We start from the raw sequence: 15,617 nt of genomic DNA on the forward strand, positions 1-15,617 counted from the left end.
TTCTGAGACAGAGATAAGAAGCCAAGTGCTGAGCAGGCCCGGAGGCTTCGGGGGCTCCGAGTTAATCTAAACAAACACGCGCACCTTAAAAAAAGGGCAACGGCTGCATGTTCTCACTGATAAATACATGTTAGGTGCAGATGCCGTGGTCCACACTTGGTCCTGGTCTGGTTTTGATGGTGAAACATCATCACAGCGGGACCGAAGATTTGTCTGCTCGTCGGGGACAAATCCGTTTTTTAAAGGGATGCCGTTCCCGGAACGCGTCCGACCCGCGTCTGTCAGCGCTGTTTATCATGATGTCATGACACGCACGCGACGAGGGAGGAAGGGAGGCCGTGCTTCTTCTGCAAAACCACTACCCACGCAGAGTTCTGTTGCAGGCTGCCTTCTGAGTGTGTAAGATGGCTGGAGGGGAGAGAAACGACAGACGTGATGTAAATAATGTCAGAATTAGGGAACGCATTCCGTTCTCATGGACCTCAGATGATACAGACTTTGAAGTGACTTCCAGCTTTAATATATTTTCTGTTACTTTTATCATCATACTATTGTAGAATAATTCCATTGTTGTTGCCTCTGCTCTTTTCACAGGTGTGACTCAAGCGCACTGTAACTGGAAACATTAAGGTATATCCGTTTTGTGCAACAATTTACCAGCTTGTCTTTTTTTCTTACGTCATGAGTCATGTCATGAGTAAATGAGTAAAACTGTTCGGCTCGAAGTAACTACATTTTCACATCTGCAACACCGGCGCCACCTGCTGGATGTTGAGTGGTGGTGCAGCGCGACTTGTGGATGCAAATGTAAAAAAAATTAGGTCAAACTGAAAATAAATCTTAGATTGCAAAACCAGCGCTACACGCTATGCACGCGCGCAATTGTAGTATTTTTATAGAAGTATAAGTATTTTTTTTTAAAATAACAAGGCAGAACTATAATTAGGATCTGCTTTAAATCACCGTTAGAAGCCGTTCAGCCTCATTACTTATGTAACCGCATGCTGCTTGAACGCAATAACAGCCCGCGCAGCGCTGCCATTGAGACCCTCCGCCGCTAGATGGACGCGTGGAGCAGCGGAGCTGGAAGAATGCTGCTTTGAGGTCCGTCTATAGGCGGCACGTACACCTCCGTCCTGCGCCCTGGAGACGAGATCCTCGGACGTCATACGATAAGGCTGGAGCAGAGCCAGAGCCCCGTTTGGAGCGGAGGACGTGCATTCGAGCCAGGGCCCCTCCGTCTCCACAAGGCGCAGGAGGCGTGTCCCTCTCCCCCCCCTGCACTCCCCTTCAAATACCTCTCTCCCTCTCCCTCACCCCTACACGCTGACGAGACTACAACCTGCTTCAGACGACGCCCCGCAGCCCGCGAGATTTACGCCGAGAGCGGGGCCAAGTTCGTCGTGCGTAATATTCTCCTTATTTCTCTCCTGAGAGGAAACTATTGGGTTGTTGGTTTTTTTTTTTATTATTATTATTATAGTCGAGCTGTGCGCTCGCGCTGCTCGCGGCATCACCTCAGCAATTAGAGAAGGGGTGCCAGCCAGAAGACGAAGAGGCGAAGGAGGAGGAGGAGGAGGAGGAGGAGAGGAAGGGCTGGTAGAGTATCCAGAGCTGACGCGCAGAAATAAACAAGAAGACACCCTGCGTGGAAGACGTCTCCGGCGGAGAGCGACCGAGATCATCAGCTGAGTAAGTCGTGATCCGCGGCGCGGCGGCCGGTCTCGTGCTCGTGCTCGTGCTCGTGCTCGCCCGTGGCCGGCCTGCGCGCTTGTTTTCGCGATTTGTCCAGCGGCGCAGCGCTTGAGCTTCCCACCTCCTCGGCGGCATCCTCGGAGGATGACGGGGCGGGACGCGGGTGAGCGCCGCGAACGCGTCTCCGCCGGGAGACGCGGCTGCGTGAATTGCGAGGCTACCGCCGGTAGTTGCGAATGCGTCGTTCGAGGGATGCGCCGCGCGCGGTCAAAATAACAAGTGGGGGCGGACGCTGGGGTTGAGGTGAAACGCGGAGAAGAAGAGGCGCGTTCAATGTGATGTCAACATCGTCTCGTGCACAGAGGGCCGCTCAGTGTGCGAGGCTTTAAGGTGTGATACCAACAGACCGACAGGTGTAACAGGACGACGTGTTTACGCGGATGCCTTTGAGGATCCATCATGTAATATCGATCTGTGTGCGAGAGAGAGAGAGAGTTTCAGATGCCTCCTCTTTTTTTGCATCGGCGGTGATTTTCCAGTGGCGCCAGCCGCGCTCCGCCGTCGCCGCGCGGGGACGAGACAGTGACTGGAGCAGAGGAGCGGGGAGTAACGGGGGCTTTGTGCGCTCGGCCGTGCCGTGTTGTGTTGTGTTGTGTTGTGATGTGATGTGATGTGAGCAGGCTGCTCCAACATGGCGCGCGCGAGCCGATGGAACCTTGGCCGTGACACGCCGTGTCGCGGACCGAGCGGTTCTGGGCGCATGTGAAAGTGAACCGAGGCTCAGTTATGTCATCCCACGTTGCCATTGGTGACGGAGTCTGGCTTCTCCATCCTCTGGGCTCGTGTTTACATTACGGTCCTGTTTCTATTTCTGTCTCTGAATAGAACAATGTCAACTGGACCAACTCCATTAATTTGACTGCGTCTTGTGTAGTTATGTTTGATCACAGCAGGTAGAAACTCAGCCGGACGTGGAGTGTGTTTGTTTGGGGTTGCGGCCTTTGTTTCTGCTCCATGTTGCTGCTCTGCGACGTGACCCGACTGTTGTGGACAACATCTTTGTTGACCGTCAGGCGCAATAGAGCTGAGAATCCACAAACACACCCGCCTCCACCTGTGAGGGAGTTCACCACAGGACGCCAGCACTTTTGTTTCGCCGGGCTGAGCTCGAGCGACACCTGTGTGTTTCCTGGAAAGCATGGGAAAATACGCAAAGTGAAAGTGAGCGCGCGGTCAAGAAGCGCAAGGAAGTACAGCAGGTAGATGAGGAAGTCCTTGGCACCGGCCACCGCTGTGCTAGCATGAATAGATCCAGCATAAAAGCGAATTACGAGTGCGGCCTAGAACATAAAGACCAGAATTACAGCGCTCTGGTTTTCCGGGGATCCTCCCTTCTGCGCTGTTATGTGTGAATGCCCTCAGGTCGTCCAGGTGACGTCGTCATCCCGCATCACTGTCTCCCGTCCGCCAGGCCGGAAGCTGGGATGTGTCTGCCTTCGCTGTTCACCGTATTCATCCTCATGGTCCGTGAAGGTGGGGAGATTCTCTGCCGCCAGAAAACCTTTCTGTTCACGCCAAACTGGGGCCAAACTGACTTGATGCAGGTCTCATGTTTACACTTTAAGCAGCAGGGCTGATGTTCTCCAGCGTCTTTACGAGAGGTCGCAGGTTCGCGTCCCGCCCCGAGGGAGCGGTCCCACGAGGGGGGATGTTGCTAATTAGCCTCGTTGACCTCGCCGGCCGTCATAAAGCGGCCGCGCCGCGGCTACGAGCGCGGATCGGCAGACTCTTCCTGGAAAATGAATGGCATGCGTTACGGAGGGGAACGGGTACGAGCCGGACGGTAAAAGCTGGCTCAGCGGGCACGGATGGTGATCAGGAGCAACATCTGGGCACAGGTGGGAGCTGCGATTCAATCCACCTTGGCCTCTCTGTCACCACACGCCTGATGGAAAGTCAACCCCCCCCCCGTCCTCTCGCTGCTTTGTCATGACAGATGAGCAAAAAGAGGATTTGTTTTTTACACTCGCTTCCGAGGAGATAGTCGGCCTTCTGATAAAGTGTCATTTTTAGCCACTAAGCCATTTTAATCCCGGGGAGAATCGCACTCGGCGCCGCGCGGCCGCGGCCTCTTCGCCTCGACTCCCGCGCGCTCATATGACCGTCATGAGTGTTGTTGCTAGCATGAAATCAAAAGCGCTATTGATAACGCTGCACATATTTTCACACGTGAACATCTGGACGAGGAGGACGAATATCATTATCGAAGAAGCACCAACAGCTCCCGGGGGCTGGAGTGGGGCTCGCGTCGCGAGGGGGGGGCGCCTCTTTGGCCTAATGGTTCCTGTGTTGGCGCTGAGAGGCCGGTCCGGAGGCTTCCTCTGTCCGGATGCAGACGCAGTGTGCTGACTGGGCAGAGAGGCCGCGAGTACAAAGGGGAAAGTCGGCTGTGGAAATCCACTTTGTGTGGACATTAAAGGCGCGGAGGCCGGGTTGATGCTAATGCTGTTAAAATGCTCTCACAACGAGATGCCTGCTGAGGTCAGAGACGCGCCGACGGCCCGTTTCTTTACTCTCGGCGAGTCCGAGCGCGCGTTTTTTATTGTGGGCCGTTGGATGCGAGATGAAATGTTTAAAAACTGGTGGGAATGTGGGAGTGAAGGCAGAGAAGCACTCCCAGGTCGAAACGGGGAGAAGCTGCTCGAGCGAGTGGTCAAACGGCATCTGGAACCCGCTCCGCCCCCACGCGGTTCTCATGCGGGGTTTGCTAGCGTGTAGCTCCTCTGTGGAACTGGGTTCCATCGGTGGGTTGAATCAGCTGCTGTGACTGGTCACGTCTAAAAGGAGCTGGAGCGAAAACAGACCACGGCTGAATCCCTGCGTAGTAAACGCTGGACTATTTCTGGCCTCAGACTGGAATCCGCGGCACTAAGGGCCCGTTTAGTACCTCGTTGTGGGACCAGTGTGTTGTCCGTGCTGTCACCTCGTCCCACCCCCGCGTCTCGGCCTGTGCCTGCTTCATTTCCCCTCCCAGCGTGAGGTTGCACAGTGTTTCGCGCCCTCCTGCCGCGACAGAGCCGTTATTTATCGGCAGCCTCTGCGGGGAACGGAGCGTTGACCTCTGACCCCTGGAAACGCGAACATGTGACCTCAGCTGACATCCTCTAGTTTGTGCTGTCTGTGAGGAGTCCTGGTGTGTGTGTGTGTGTGTGTGTGTGTGTGTGTGTGTGTGTGTGTGTGTGTGTGTGTGTGTGTGTGTGTGGTCCCTTTTCCTGTGTAATATCTAAACAGCAGTTTGTTGTGAGCGTGAACCAGTGACTTCAGAATATCAGCTAAAAGGCTTTTCATGGTGCAAATTAACACCCGTGTGAACACATTTCAAACTTCCTACATTTGTTCGTGCTCATTTGAATCCACTTCACGTCTCACCTTTGGTAATGGCTTCACATGGTTAATGAAGAGGTCCCTAATTGGCTAACAGGCCTTCAACAGCACAGTTTTGATTGAAACACATGGTTTGTCTTGTCTTCTTGACTTCCTGACCTTTTTCATGAACATTAATGTATTTGTTCCAGCTTTAAATGCTCTATAAAGTTGTTGTTGTTGACTTTGTTTGACTTTGGGACACCCCCAATCCAAATATACTGTTATCTCTCACCACAACCAGTAATGTGCTAACGACTGCGTCTAATTTGGCTTTAATTAGAAAAAACATTTCTGTTTCACGACAAAAGCGATTTTGAATTCAAGCTCGTTCAACACCGCCGTCCCTAAAGAACGGCGCCCAGTGGGGCCCGTTGTTCCTGCAGCTCCGCCGTCGTAAAGGTAATCACTTCTGCCGCATCTAGAGCCGATGCTGTAAAGTGACTGCCGGCGGACCGTGAGCACAGTGCTATTAGAAGAAGAGGATGTTGGTGCTTCACGGAGGCAGTTAATGGGTTCCTGGAAATGCAGCATCCAGTGCACTCAACAGGGAGCAGGGCTGACTTCTGCCGTGCACCTCACACACACACACACACACACACACATTCATGGGGTGTCATATATGTGTAAGTCTGTCGGCCAGCAGTGCCTGACTTACATTTATCTCCATTTCTGCTGGCCTGTCCAGCAGCACCGCTGTCGCCCTTGGATGTTTTCCTTCCTCGGACGTAAATTGAATTACTCTCCTAACACATGCTGCAGAGATAAATGTCTGCGCGTCTGCTCCGCTTTCTCCCCGTTTGTCTATATTTTATGAGGCAGGCATTAGGATAAAGGCCCACAGGATCCGAGAAGCTTGGAGGAACTCGTGGCTCCTTCGAGGCCTCGTGTCAGTGTGTCCTCAGAAGCCCAGCATCCGTTCACCCACGGGGATCAATACAGTGGTTATAAACAAAAACAAAAACACCTCCAGGGTTTGAGAGTGATTCCGATTTGTTTGGGGAATAAAGCAGCCTTTTAGCCTAGCATTAAGTAGAAGGCATCAGTGAAGTAATGTGACAGCCCGCTGGCTCCGTGCAGTTCCTGCCTGTCTCAGACAGTGAGAATCAGCACTGCCTCGACCCCACTCGTACCCGTGACCCTTCCCAGTTGAGCCTGACAGCAGCCAGCGCTTCCAGGTCCCCTTCCTAATATGGATGAACCCATGCAGATGAGTCCCCAGATGTTCACTTGACCTCTGTATCTGCCAACCTCCAATAGCCCAGAGGCAGGGAGGGAAAGCAGCTCAAAGTATCGACCGTGCTCGCTAAGCAGCACAGCCAAAGTTACAGTTAAAGGTGCAGCTGTTCTTTATTTTTATTTCATTTTATCGGTTTGTTCTGAATCACTGGGAAAGGAATGTGTTCAGACAGTGTGTGTGTGTGTGTGTGTGTGTGTGTGTGTGTGTGTGTGTGTGTGTGTGTGTGTGTGGTTGATCAGATGATTGTGGTTCTACTTCCCCTCTAAATGGGCATCATGTGATGGTTTTGTGTGTTGAGGGAAGCAAGAATCGCGGCTTAACCGTCCATATGACAACCCAGAGGTTTAGATTCCGACTGAACAGCGAGCTAACGAGCGCAGTCCAGCTGTGTGTGTGTGTGTGTGTGTGTGTGTGTGTGTGTGTGTGTGTGTGTGTGTGTGTGTGTGTGTGTGTGTGTGTGTGTGTGTGTGTGAAGGGGGGGGGGGCATTTTTAAAAATGTTGCAATTAGACCACGTCTGAAGCAATTACGGGTTATACTGATGTGCTGATGTTTTTGTCAAACCCTGGTCAACCCTGGACAGTGTGGTGCAGTGTGCTGCGTGTTGTTCTATATTGTTTTTTACACGATTAGTCTGATTTAAGCTACGTCTGAAGAGGTTGAGCCTTGTCTCGTCTTCAAAGTCCCAACTCACAGCGTCTCCCTCCCGGCTTCAGCGCCTCCTCTGTCCATCCTCCATCCTGGAGCTCTGGTCTGGAACCTATTAGAGCAGGAATCTCCAGCAGCGGCCTCTTCCAGCACATTTGCATGCCTTCGCTGACTGAGACACCGATTCGGTTCAAACGCAGACATTTAACCCCGGTTGCTTGGAAGCCGTCGGCAGGTGAATGACAGGTGAACGAGCGCTGCCTTCAGGAAAAGCCGTTCGTCACCGTGCGTGTCACGTCTGGGGCTCTGGGTGTTTGTAACTCTCTCCTTCTCCCCCCCCCCCCCCCCCCCCCCCCCCCTCTCTCCCCGTCTCTCCCCGTCTCTCTGCATCAGGATGTCGGAGGTGTCACAAGAGGAGAGACTCCAAGCCATCGCTGTAAGTTGTTTGTAGACAGACGCCACACGTGCTGTCTCTTCCTCTGTCTCTCTCTCTCTCTCTCTCTCTCACACACACACACACACTGATAGCTGAAGAGAACAACAGAGCGCTGCTGCTTGTCAGGATGTGACCGGCCGTCTTAATGACTCAGCCTTTTAGGCTCCATCTCCTTCAGCCATTAGTGGACATTGAAGCTAATGCGGACGCGACAGCTGCCTTTTTCTGTCTCTCCTCAGTCTCACCCGCCTTTTACGAGGGTCTCAGAGGCTTGAAGTCTGTTTTGCCTGTTTATGTCCTGTCTGGCTTGCTATCTGGTAGCAGCCAGCGTTAATTAATACACGTGTCAATAAAGAAACGTAAAAAAAAAAAGCTCACATCGTATCACGTGCGGCGAGTGGATGTTTGATGTCTCCGTGCCTTGGCAGGAGAAAAGGAAGAAGCAGACAGAGATTGAAAACAAGCGGAGGCAGCTGGATGACGACCGGCGGCAGCTCCAGCATCTCAAGGTACCACACTAGTGACCCCCCCCCCCCCCCCCCCGCCTGAAAATGTCCACTAACACTCCCCTCAGAGACGCAGCCAACCAAGTGTTTGCCCAACCACCAGCGCCTTCACTTGCCTAACACTTAATAGGCTCAGTCGTGGCTGCCGGACACATGTTTCCAGTTACGTGAATCTGTTCCAGAGGAGACATCCATCCTTGAACCGCTGAGTCGGGTGTTTGAGCGCTGAATGAAATGTTAACGTCTGGATCGTCATCATTGTGCATGTAAAGAGCCCGACGCTGAGCCCAACCTGGGACGCGTCCTGTTCTAACCCCAAACTCTGAGTGAGCGCTGTTCCCACACGGCAGCGTTACACTCGGTATCACAATATCGGCCCGACACAGCGAGATACTCCCGAGCCGCCGCTGTCACGGAATGTTCAGAATGGACGTCCGATAACAGCGGCAGCTCCCCCACGCGCGCATGTGGACACTCACTCCTTGTATCAGCGGCCGGGCTTTTCTCAGCGCATGTGTCAGTGCTATCAAAGCTATTTCAGCCCGGGACAATTCAGCGGGTCGCAGATAAGTGCCCGTGACCTCTGCGATCGGCCCTCGCGTGCTCCCACTTTTTTCTATTTATGGAGGCGATTTTTGTAAAGTGTGTAGCTGCATGCGCGGCTGTTTTTGTGCGCGCTGCTGCGTGAAATAACACTGACGCTCCAGACAATGCAGAGGGCTTTAGCAGAGGAAACAGGTTTTTGTCCCACTCCCACCAACAGGAAACCCCTCTTACACCCACCGCACCCCGCGTTTGTCTCTCTCTCTCTCACACACACACACACACACACACACACACACACACACACAGGGGAAGTGTAATCAGGAGCATTACCAGGCTAGCAAAGCAAGTGTTCCTCTGCTGGAGTTCTCTGGACCGACCCGTAAACGTCTCACAGCACATTTTATAACTGTATAAGTCACTTTAGTGCAGGGTCGTACACACACATGCTCTCGCATTGCTGACAGTACGGTGGCGTGAGGTAATGTTGTTAACACAGTAAGCAGCTCTTTTTAATTAGCTTGGCAGACACGATTATGCAGCCGGCAGTCCCTTTAATTGGGATGTGAATGTCAACAATCCGTGTCGTTGGAGAATGAAAGACACACATGTGACAATGTGTAATGTCAGGAAACGTAAACAACTGCGAGCGTTGCCACACTTAACTATTTACTTCCAGTTTTTCTGAGTTTCATTATCATACCGCGTAGGAGGAGAGATGCTACATGAACAGTCCATGCAGCTGCTCAGTGCATCTGCATGGACGCGTGTGTTTGTGTCACAGTTCCGCCCTTTGTCTGCTACGTTAGCAGCTTTTACCCCAAAGGACAATGGAGAGAGACACAACATCAGCTTCACGACTCTGTGTGTGTGTGTGTGTGTGTGTGTGTGTGTGTGTGTGTGTGTGTGTGTGTGTGTGTGTGTGTGTGTGTGTGTGTGTGTGTGTGTGTGTGTGTGTGTGTGTGAGATGTCAGGCACTGGGGGCCCTGGGGTGTGGTGAGAAAATGAACGAGACCGAGGGAGTAGAGAGAGAGGGAAGCAGGATTACGTTGAGGGCCCAGGAGACCGCGCAGGGCCGGGTTTGAACAGGATTGAATTACACCGTGTGAGTGAGTGCTGTGCAGCTCTGTGAAGCTCTGTGCAGCTCTGGAGCTGGATTACTCAACGAGGAAAGTTGGGACAGAGCAGGCACCGTCACAGAAACAACACATGAGCAGCAGAAAAACAGAAAGGATGACGTTGACAGGCTCCTTTTTGAGTTCGTGAACTTTGTAGTGGCTTGAAAAAAGGAAAGAAAAATAGAGGAAGGGGTGGAGGTCGAGTCAGAAGAGAAACAAAACGCAGGGAGAGGGTTTTTTAGGCAAATTTCTTGTTGCATCACTAGAGAGGAATTCACATCAAGCAGCGGTCCAGATTTTTAGCCCGACTTGTGAAAACGAGTTGTGAAACGAACTTTTCCATAAGGCAGGGGCGCCTTTCACTGCTCGGTTTAACAGCTGCGAATAAGACACACTGTTATATTTACCTCAAAGCACGCCAAGCATTTGCTTTGATATCGGCTTGTCTGCAGGAGGGGAGAGTGGATCTGAAGTCGCAAGAAGAAGAAGGGGCTGCTGGGAAAGTGACAGCAAAAACGTGGATGGAGAAACGGATGCATGCGTTCTTCCTTTGTTGTTGCTTATTAATTATTATTTCATTTAAATTTTAAATTAAATTAAGTTCTAGATACTGATCTAATCTATGCCAAGCTCCAGGAAATGTTTGATGTGGTCCAGGATTACAACTGCTTTATCTTTATCTTTCAGTGATTTATCTCAACGTTGAACCCGTGCTCAATTGAGTTTAACAGGAGAATTACAGCTTAGTTTTCCTTTTGCAATTCAGTGCCAGAAGCCTTGATGCTCTGGCCGCGAGCCACAGTCCACTTGGCGGTAACAATTTGGCCACAATTTGTGACAGACTCGCCGTGAGCGAACGGAGAAGCGCTGGACAAGATTTTTGTACAGATCAGCTGTTCCTCTGAAAGAACTTGAATGAAGATGTCGCTATAATTACACGCAATATTTTGAAAGATTGGAAAAGCTGCTCATGAATTAATCATCTGCTGTTGCTAATAAAAGAAACATGCTCAGTAGTTTGGATCCTCGTCAGCATCAAATCCGACGTGTGTTTGTTTGTCGTCTTGACTCGCAGTCGAAGGCACTGAGGGAGCGCTGGTTGTTAGATGGAGCTCCGGCGGAGGAGGAGACTCAGAAGCGCCTGCACGAGGACGAGGTGAAGACCAAACTGCTGGAGCAGGTCATCTTCAGGTTAGCGTCTTAAAACCTCACGGCGGCGGACATTTAGCAGAGGTTCACGTTTTGCAGCTAGGTTTTAAGATGTGCTAATGATGCTTTGGTGTGTGTTGCATCATATGCATGTATAACACTTTCATGAGCATAAATGTGTGTGTGTGTGTGTGTGTGTGTGTGTGTGTGTGTGTGTGTGTGTGTGTGTGTGTGTGTGTGTGTGTGTGTGTTCCCTGTGCCAGGCTGGAACAGGAGATTGAAGAGTTAGAGACAGGCGTACCAGCCAATAAGGGTGTGGCCAAAGAAAATGGAGGTAAGTTCAGTCACCATGGCAACGCAGCCTGAGCACCTGTGTCATAAGGAGGAAGTGAGCTAATAGTGGCTTCTTTATTAAATGTCTCCTCTCTGTCGGATGTCATTAGAATAATTCCTTTCGTTCTGATTTATTCTGACTACCCTCCCTTCTTTTGCCCCCTCCTCGCCTGTCTTTGATGCTCTGCTGCCCCCTGTAGGTGAAAACGGGGTAGTGCAGGGTTCTGGTCAGACCCCCAAGAGGGAGGTGACAGGGATTGAAGCTAAACTGCTGGGCCCCAGTCCCGACCAAGCTAGTGCAGACAACCCAGTCACCCTCGTGTTCATGGGCTATAAGACCGTGGAGGAGGAGCAGGAGACCCGCACGGCCCTGGGGATGGAAGGCGTGGACGGCAACGTCAAGGCCGAGTTCGTCGTCATCGAGGACGGGGAGGGGAAAGCCGGCGGGGACGCGGCGGCGGGCGAGCAGGCTCCGCCCAACGGCAGCATGGTGGAGAAGGAGAAGGCCAACGGCGGCGGCGAGGAGGGCGAGAAGGAGAAGGGCAAGAAACAGACCTGCAAATGCTGCACGGTCATGTGAGCGGAGTGTGTGCGTGGGTGAGTACACGCCTGCGTCCGTGCGTGGCAGATGTGTGCAACCGTATCTGTGAGGGGGGAGTGTGTGTGTGTGTGTGTGTGTGTGTGTGTGTGTGTGTGTGTGTGTGTGTGTGTGTGTGTGTGTGTGTGTGTGTGTGCGTATGCGTGTGTGTGTGTGTGTGTCTGTGTGTGTGTGTGTGTGCACGCGTGTGATCGTCAGGACTGGTGATATGAAAAAAAAAGCTGAGGTATAGTTACACAGCCAACACACCAACAATGAGAGCTAATTCAAGCTCCAGCTATGACAACAAGAACCACAAAGACTCATAAGTACATTTTACTCTGTATACTTTCACTGATATGTATTTGACTTTTGATTTCTATTGATATTTTTCTATTTTTCTGTCTTGACATTTCTATTGTACTCAGTAAGTATATCTTTATTATGGGACTGTGTACTGTACGTTCATTGTTATTATGGTTGGAAAAAAAGAAAAATGTATTAGCTCTCTGCTACCCACTGGGACAAATCTGGAAATTTAAACTCACCTCAAGTCAAAAACACGCAATTTATGAGGGACACAGATACTCAAATATATATATAGCTCTGTGTAGGCATACCAACTATTTATCTGTCAATTTCATATTGCAATATTGTCTAAGATATTATTTTAAATAGTATTTTAATATATTGATATGAAATTATGTTTTATACAATGTATTTATTGTTTTGGTTCTCTTCATCGTCTCCAACCATTTACTGCATGTAAGCTTGTAAGCACTACCACATTTGCAATCACAATCTCGACAAGTGTCTCTGCTTTGTCAGGATCATATACGATCCTGTCTTTCTTCAAGTCTTTCTATCGGTAACCTTAAATATAACCGGCAGTGTTAGAGATATGCATCAGGTTGTAAAAGAGGTCTGCAGCTCGGAGCAGAGACCATTCGGAGCACTGACCACGTTAGCTTGTCATAGATACTGTATGTGACACATGTACATGACGTTCACAGCTTTAGCATCTTTTAAATAAGATGGATAGACTTAATTTGTGAGCAGCAAATTAAGGGTCACGATAAATCACAGCGCAATGATTAGAAATGTTTAGGTAACTATGTCTTTCAACAGTGAAATCAATGTAAATCTTATGAGGTAGCACTGCATGACGCCTTGCAACTTTTATCACTGTCTTGTCATGTGTTAGGTCATTTATTATGCCTATCTCATGTTCATGTGAATGTAGATCCAGGGGTTAAATTGGGATTCACTCCGACGAGGTGAGAGGAGACAGGCTGAGGTCATCGTTACAAACCCCTTCTGTTTCCTTATGAACCAAATAAAGTCTCATGATACTGTAATTCCCCTGTGTGTTGGTCGGCTGCTGGTTTCTGTCCTACTCGCTCCCAGTTTAACCCCTGTCAGTTGGTCTGTAGACCAGGGCCCAATAGTACTTGAATAGCTACAGGAAATTTAAAAACTTTGGAACATTTGAACCCACTTTCGCATAAAGAAGCAAGTTTTGTGTAAGAGAAAGTGCATCTTGGCAACATTTGACAATTCGGGGCCCTAAAAGCAAATAGAAATACATTTAGGCCCTAGTCTGTGACTGTGGAAAGTCTGACTCATTAATGTACTGAATGTGGCCGTGCTTCTGCTCCCCCCAAGGCTGGTCCATGTCCCTGATTCATCTACGTATCATTACATTGAACATCATCCAACACATGTAGCCCCACCTTCTACGCTTGGAGACCCGGTTCAAAAACGACCTCTGAAGCTGGTGCTAACCCTGAGTTTTGTCTGCCACACCACACTCCATTCGCTATTCATTTAGCATGTTCCCTCTGACTTCCTTGCATCAGTGGGGGGGTGCAGGAGTCTCCGGCCTCCTGCATACACTTGACGAATAACACTTGACGAGTCTTTGCAGCCCTCGGTGCCAGAGTCATTCTCTCAAATCCTGCCTGCATTCAGCACCAGAGAGACGATCCCTTCTAACATTCCAAGGGGAGGGCAACAGACGTGGGCGGATGAAATATAGTCTATGCTTTCCACATATATCTCCACTAGCTGTTGCAACTTTCTTTCTTATACCAACTCATGTTTTCTTTCCTCTGGCCTCTTTGCAAGGCAGTATATTGTATTTGACGTGTGTATTTTTTAAAAATATAGATGACTACATCTGTGTATTGTTGGTGCCTTTGTCAGGTTCAGTTGGTTGGACTTGTCTGTGTGCCACCATTCTTTCAGCCCAGGGTTTTTCTTGCTCTGCTCCTGGTTATGAAGACCCACTGGAAACACTGCCTTCTGCCCTGGAGGGTCGCTACACATTTTTACCAATAACTACAAAGAAATGCAGCTTAGGTTATGGGTCATATGCGGACTGTTTAGGTGTCTTAAGATAAAATTTGTATCCTCTCTTAGTATAACATTTTAAAGTTGATGACATATCTTTTTTTATTCCTTCAATGCCTACCATGCAATTTTCTTTTTCAAATGTTTATGGTTATTTACAGAAATATGCATAATGTAAATTTGTTTAGCTACAGCTTGCTTGATATTGGGTCTCTGGGGCAGCAGCAGAAAAAGCAACCTTGTGGTAAACCAATGCCTGTTCATCTATTCTGTGGTTGTCTAAATGTTTAATCTTGAATAAAAAAATAATGTTTGTTTATGGCTTGTCGGATAATTTTGAATGTAATAAACCTCTGTAGTACATGTGCTACAAATAGAGCAGTTCACAACATAGTATTTGAGTGCACTTCCTAGATTATGCCAGTAGAGAGCATCTGTCCACTGTTTTGAAATGAATTCTGTTACTTGTTTTTTAGATATACTGTAAGGCTGTGTGAGAAAGAGACAGTGAGTATGAATTGGAAGATGCACTAAAAGAGGGCATCAATCAGAGAGAAGTCTGGTATTGGCCCTAAGACATTACCTTTGATGAATTGCAATTTTAAAAATTTTCATGCGCTTACAAAAGGGAGACACTGCATCCATTGTAAAGAACTGTCTGCATCAGCTGACATAATAGAAGGTGAGTGGCTTTTAAGCTCCATATGCATGAATGATGAATGTGCATGTGGTAGACTTGGCCAGAATATGAGAATTATTAAAAAGCAACATTAGGTAAATGTAATATGAATTTCAAATGGAATACACAAAAATATTATATTTCTGGCACAGGAAGACCAAACATTTGAATCTAACCAAGGAAGGGCATGAATCATCCCAATCAGTCCTGTGAAAGATGTGCAAAATCAAATTGCTGCTATGGTAACAGTGTGTCTAATTACCTTTTCCTCTATGATTATTGTATTTGATGTAACACCCAAATTAGGATGGGCACACAAATACATTACATAATGAAACAATTAAACTTTTCAATTAAATCAAACCTCTTACTCTCTACTCTCTCCCTACTCCCTCTCTACTAGTCTTTTTATAAAATATTTGTGGTAACATAGTGTGACATGTCTTTGGAGTATTAAAACATATATATATATATATATATATATATATATATATATATATATATATATATATATAAAACAACCATCCATATCCGTAGACTCTGTACAAATGAAATAGATCAAGCATTCATCTTTAAAGTAAGTTCTTTAAAACACTACATAACTCAGTTTAGTCTGAATAAACACTTCAAGCAGACTCAATAAGATAACTGAGCTTGGATAAGATGGAAATATGAAGTATTTATCAGTCACATGATCAGTCAGTAAAAGATTTATTTCCCTTTTCATTTCTCAGTCAAAACTTTAATAAATAGTTAATTATTTGACATAAATAACTTGCTGTCTGCCTGTCTCAAAGTCAAATGGAACTTATTGCATTAGAACTGTGAGGGGGTAGAAGGAAGTTTCGCACTGTTGTTTTGCTAATTAATTAGTATCAGACTAATGAGCATCTCCATTATGATCAGCTGTTTACACTGA

The 15,617-nt window shown here is 48.5% G+C and overlaps 1 protein-coding gene across 3 annotated transcripts; it reads left to right on the forward strand.

Annotated features, from left to right (window-relative positions):
* Positions 1-1,041: 1,041 nt before the first annotated feature.
* On the forward strand, positions 1,042-14,338 carry palm1b (paralemmin 1b). 3 transcript variants are annotated; one of them, XM_029138670.3, is made up of 6 exons: positions 1,042-1,692; positions 7,399-7,441; positions 7,870-7,950; positions 10,684-10,799; positions 11,021-11,091; positions 11,291-14,338. In XM_029138670.3, the coding sequence occupies exons 2-6, from the start codon at positions 7,400-7,402 to the stop codon at positions 11,668-11,670; spliced, it is 690 nt and encodes a 229-aa protein (XP_028994503.1). In that variant the 5' UTR covers positions 1,042-1,692; position 7,399; the 3' UTR covers positions 11,671-14,338. The 3 variants fall into 3 exon arrangements, with proteins under 3 accessions (XP_028994503.1, XP_028994506.1, XP_028994505.1); XM_029138673.3 differs by lacking the exon at positions 1,042-1,692 and adding an exon at positions 1,937-2,085; XM_029138672.3 differs by lacking the exon at positions 1,042-1,692 and adding an exon at positions 6,852-7,251.
* The last annotated feature ends 1,279 nt before the right edge of the window (positions 14,339-15,617 follow it).

Source organism: Betta splendens, chromosome 22 (genome assembly GCF_900634795.4).
Source record: "Betta splendens chromosome 22, fBetSpl5.4, whole genome shotgun sequence".
NCBI classification, from domain to species: domain Eukaryota; kingdom Metazoa; phylum Chordata; class Actinopteri; order Anabantiformes; family Osphronemidae; genus Betta; species Betta splendens.

Excerpts from the sequence above, each read along its gene's own strand:
- palm1b (XM_029138670.3), top strand. The coding sequence starts at position 7,400 with ATGTCGGAGGTGTCACAAGAGGAGAGACTCCAAGCCATCGCT. Across the intron at positions 7,442-7,869 it reads AGAGACTCCAAGCCATCGCT|GAGAAAAGGAAGAAGCAGAC; the intron begins GTAAGTTGTTTG and ends GTGCCTTGGCAG. Across the intron at positions 7,951-10,683 it reads GGCAGCTCCAGCATCTCAAG|TCGAAGGCACTGAGGGAGCG; the intron begins GTACCACACTAG and ends CTTGACTCGCAG.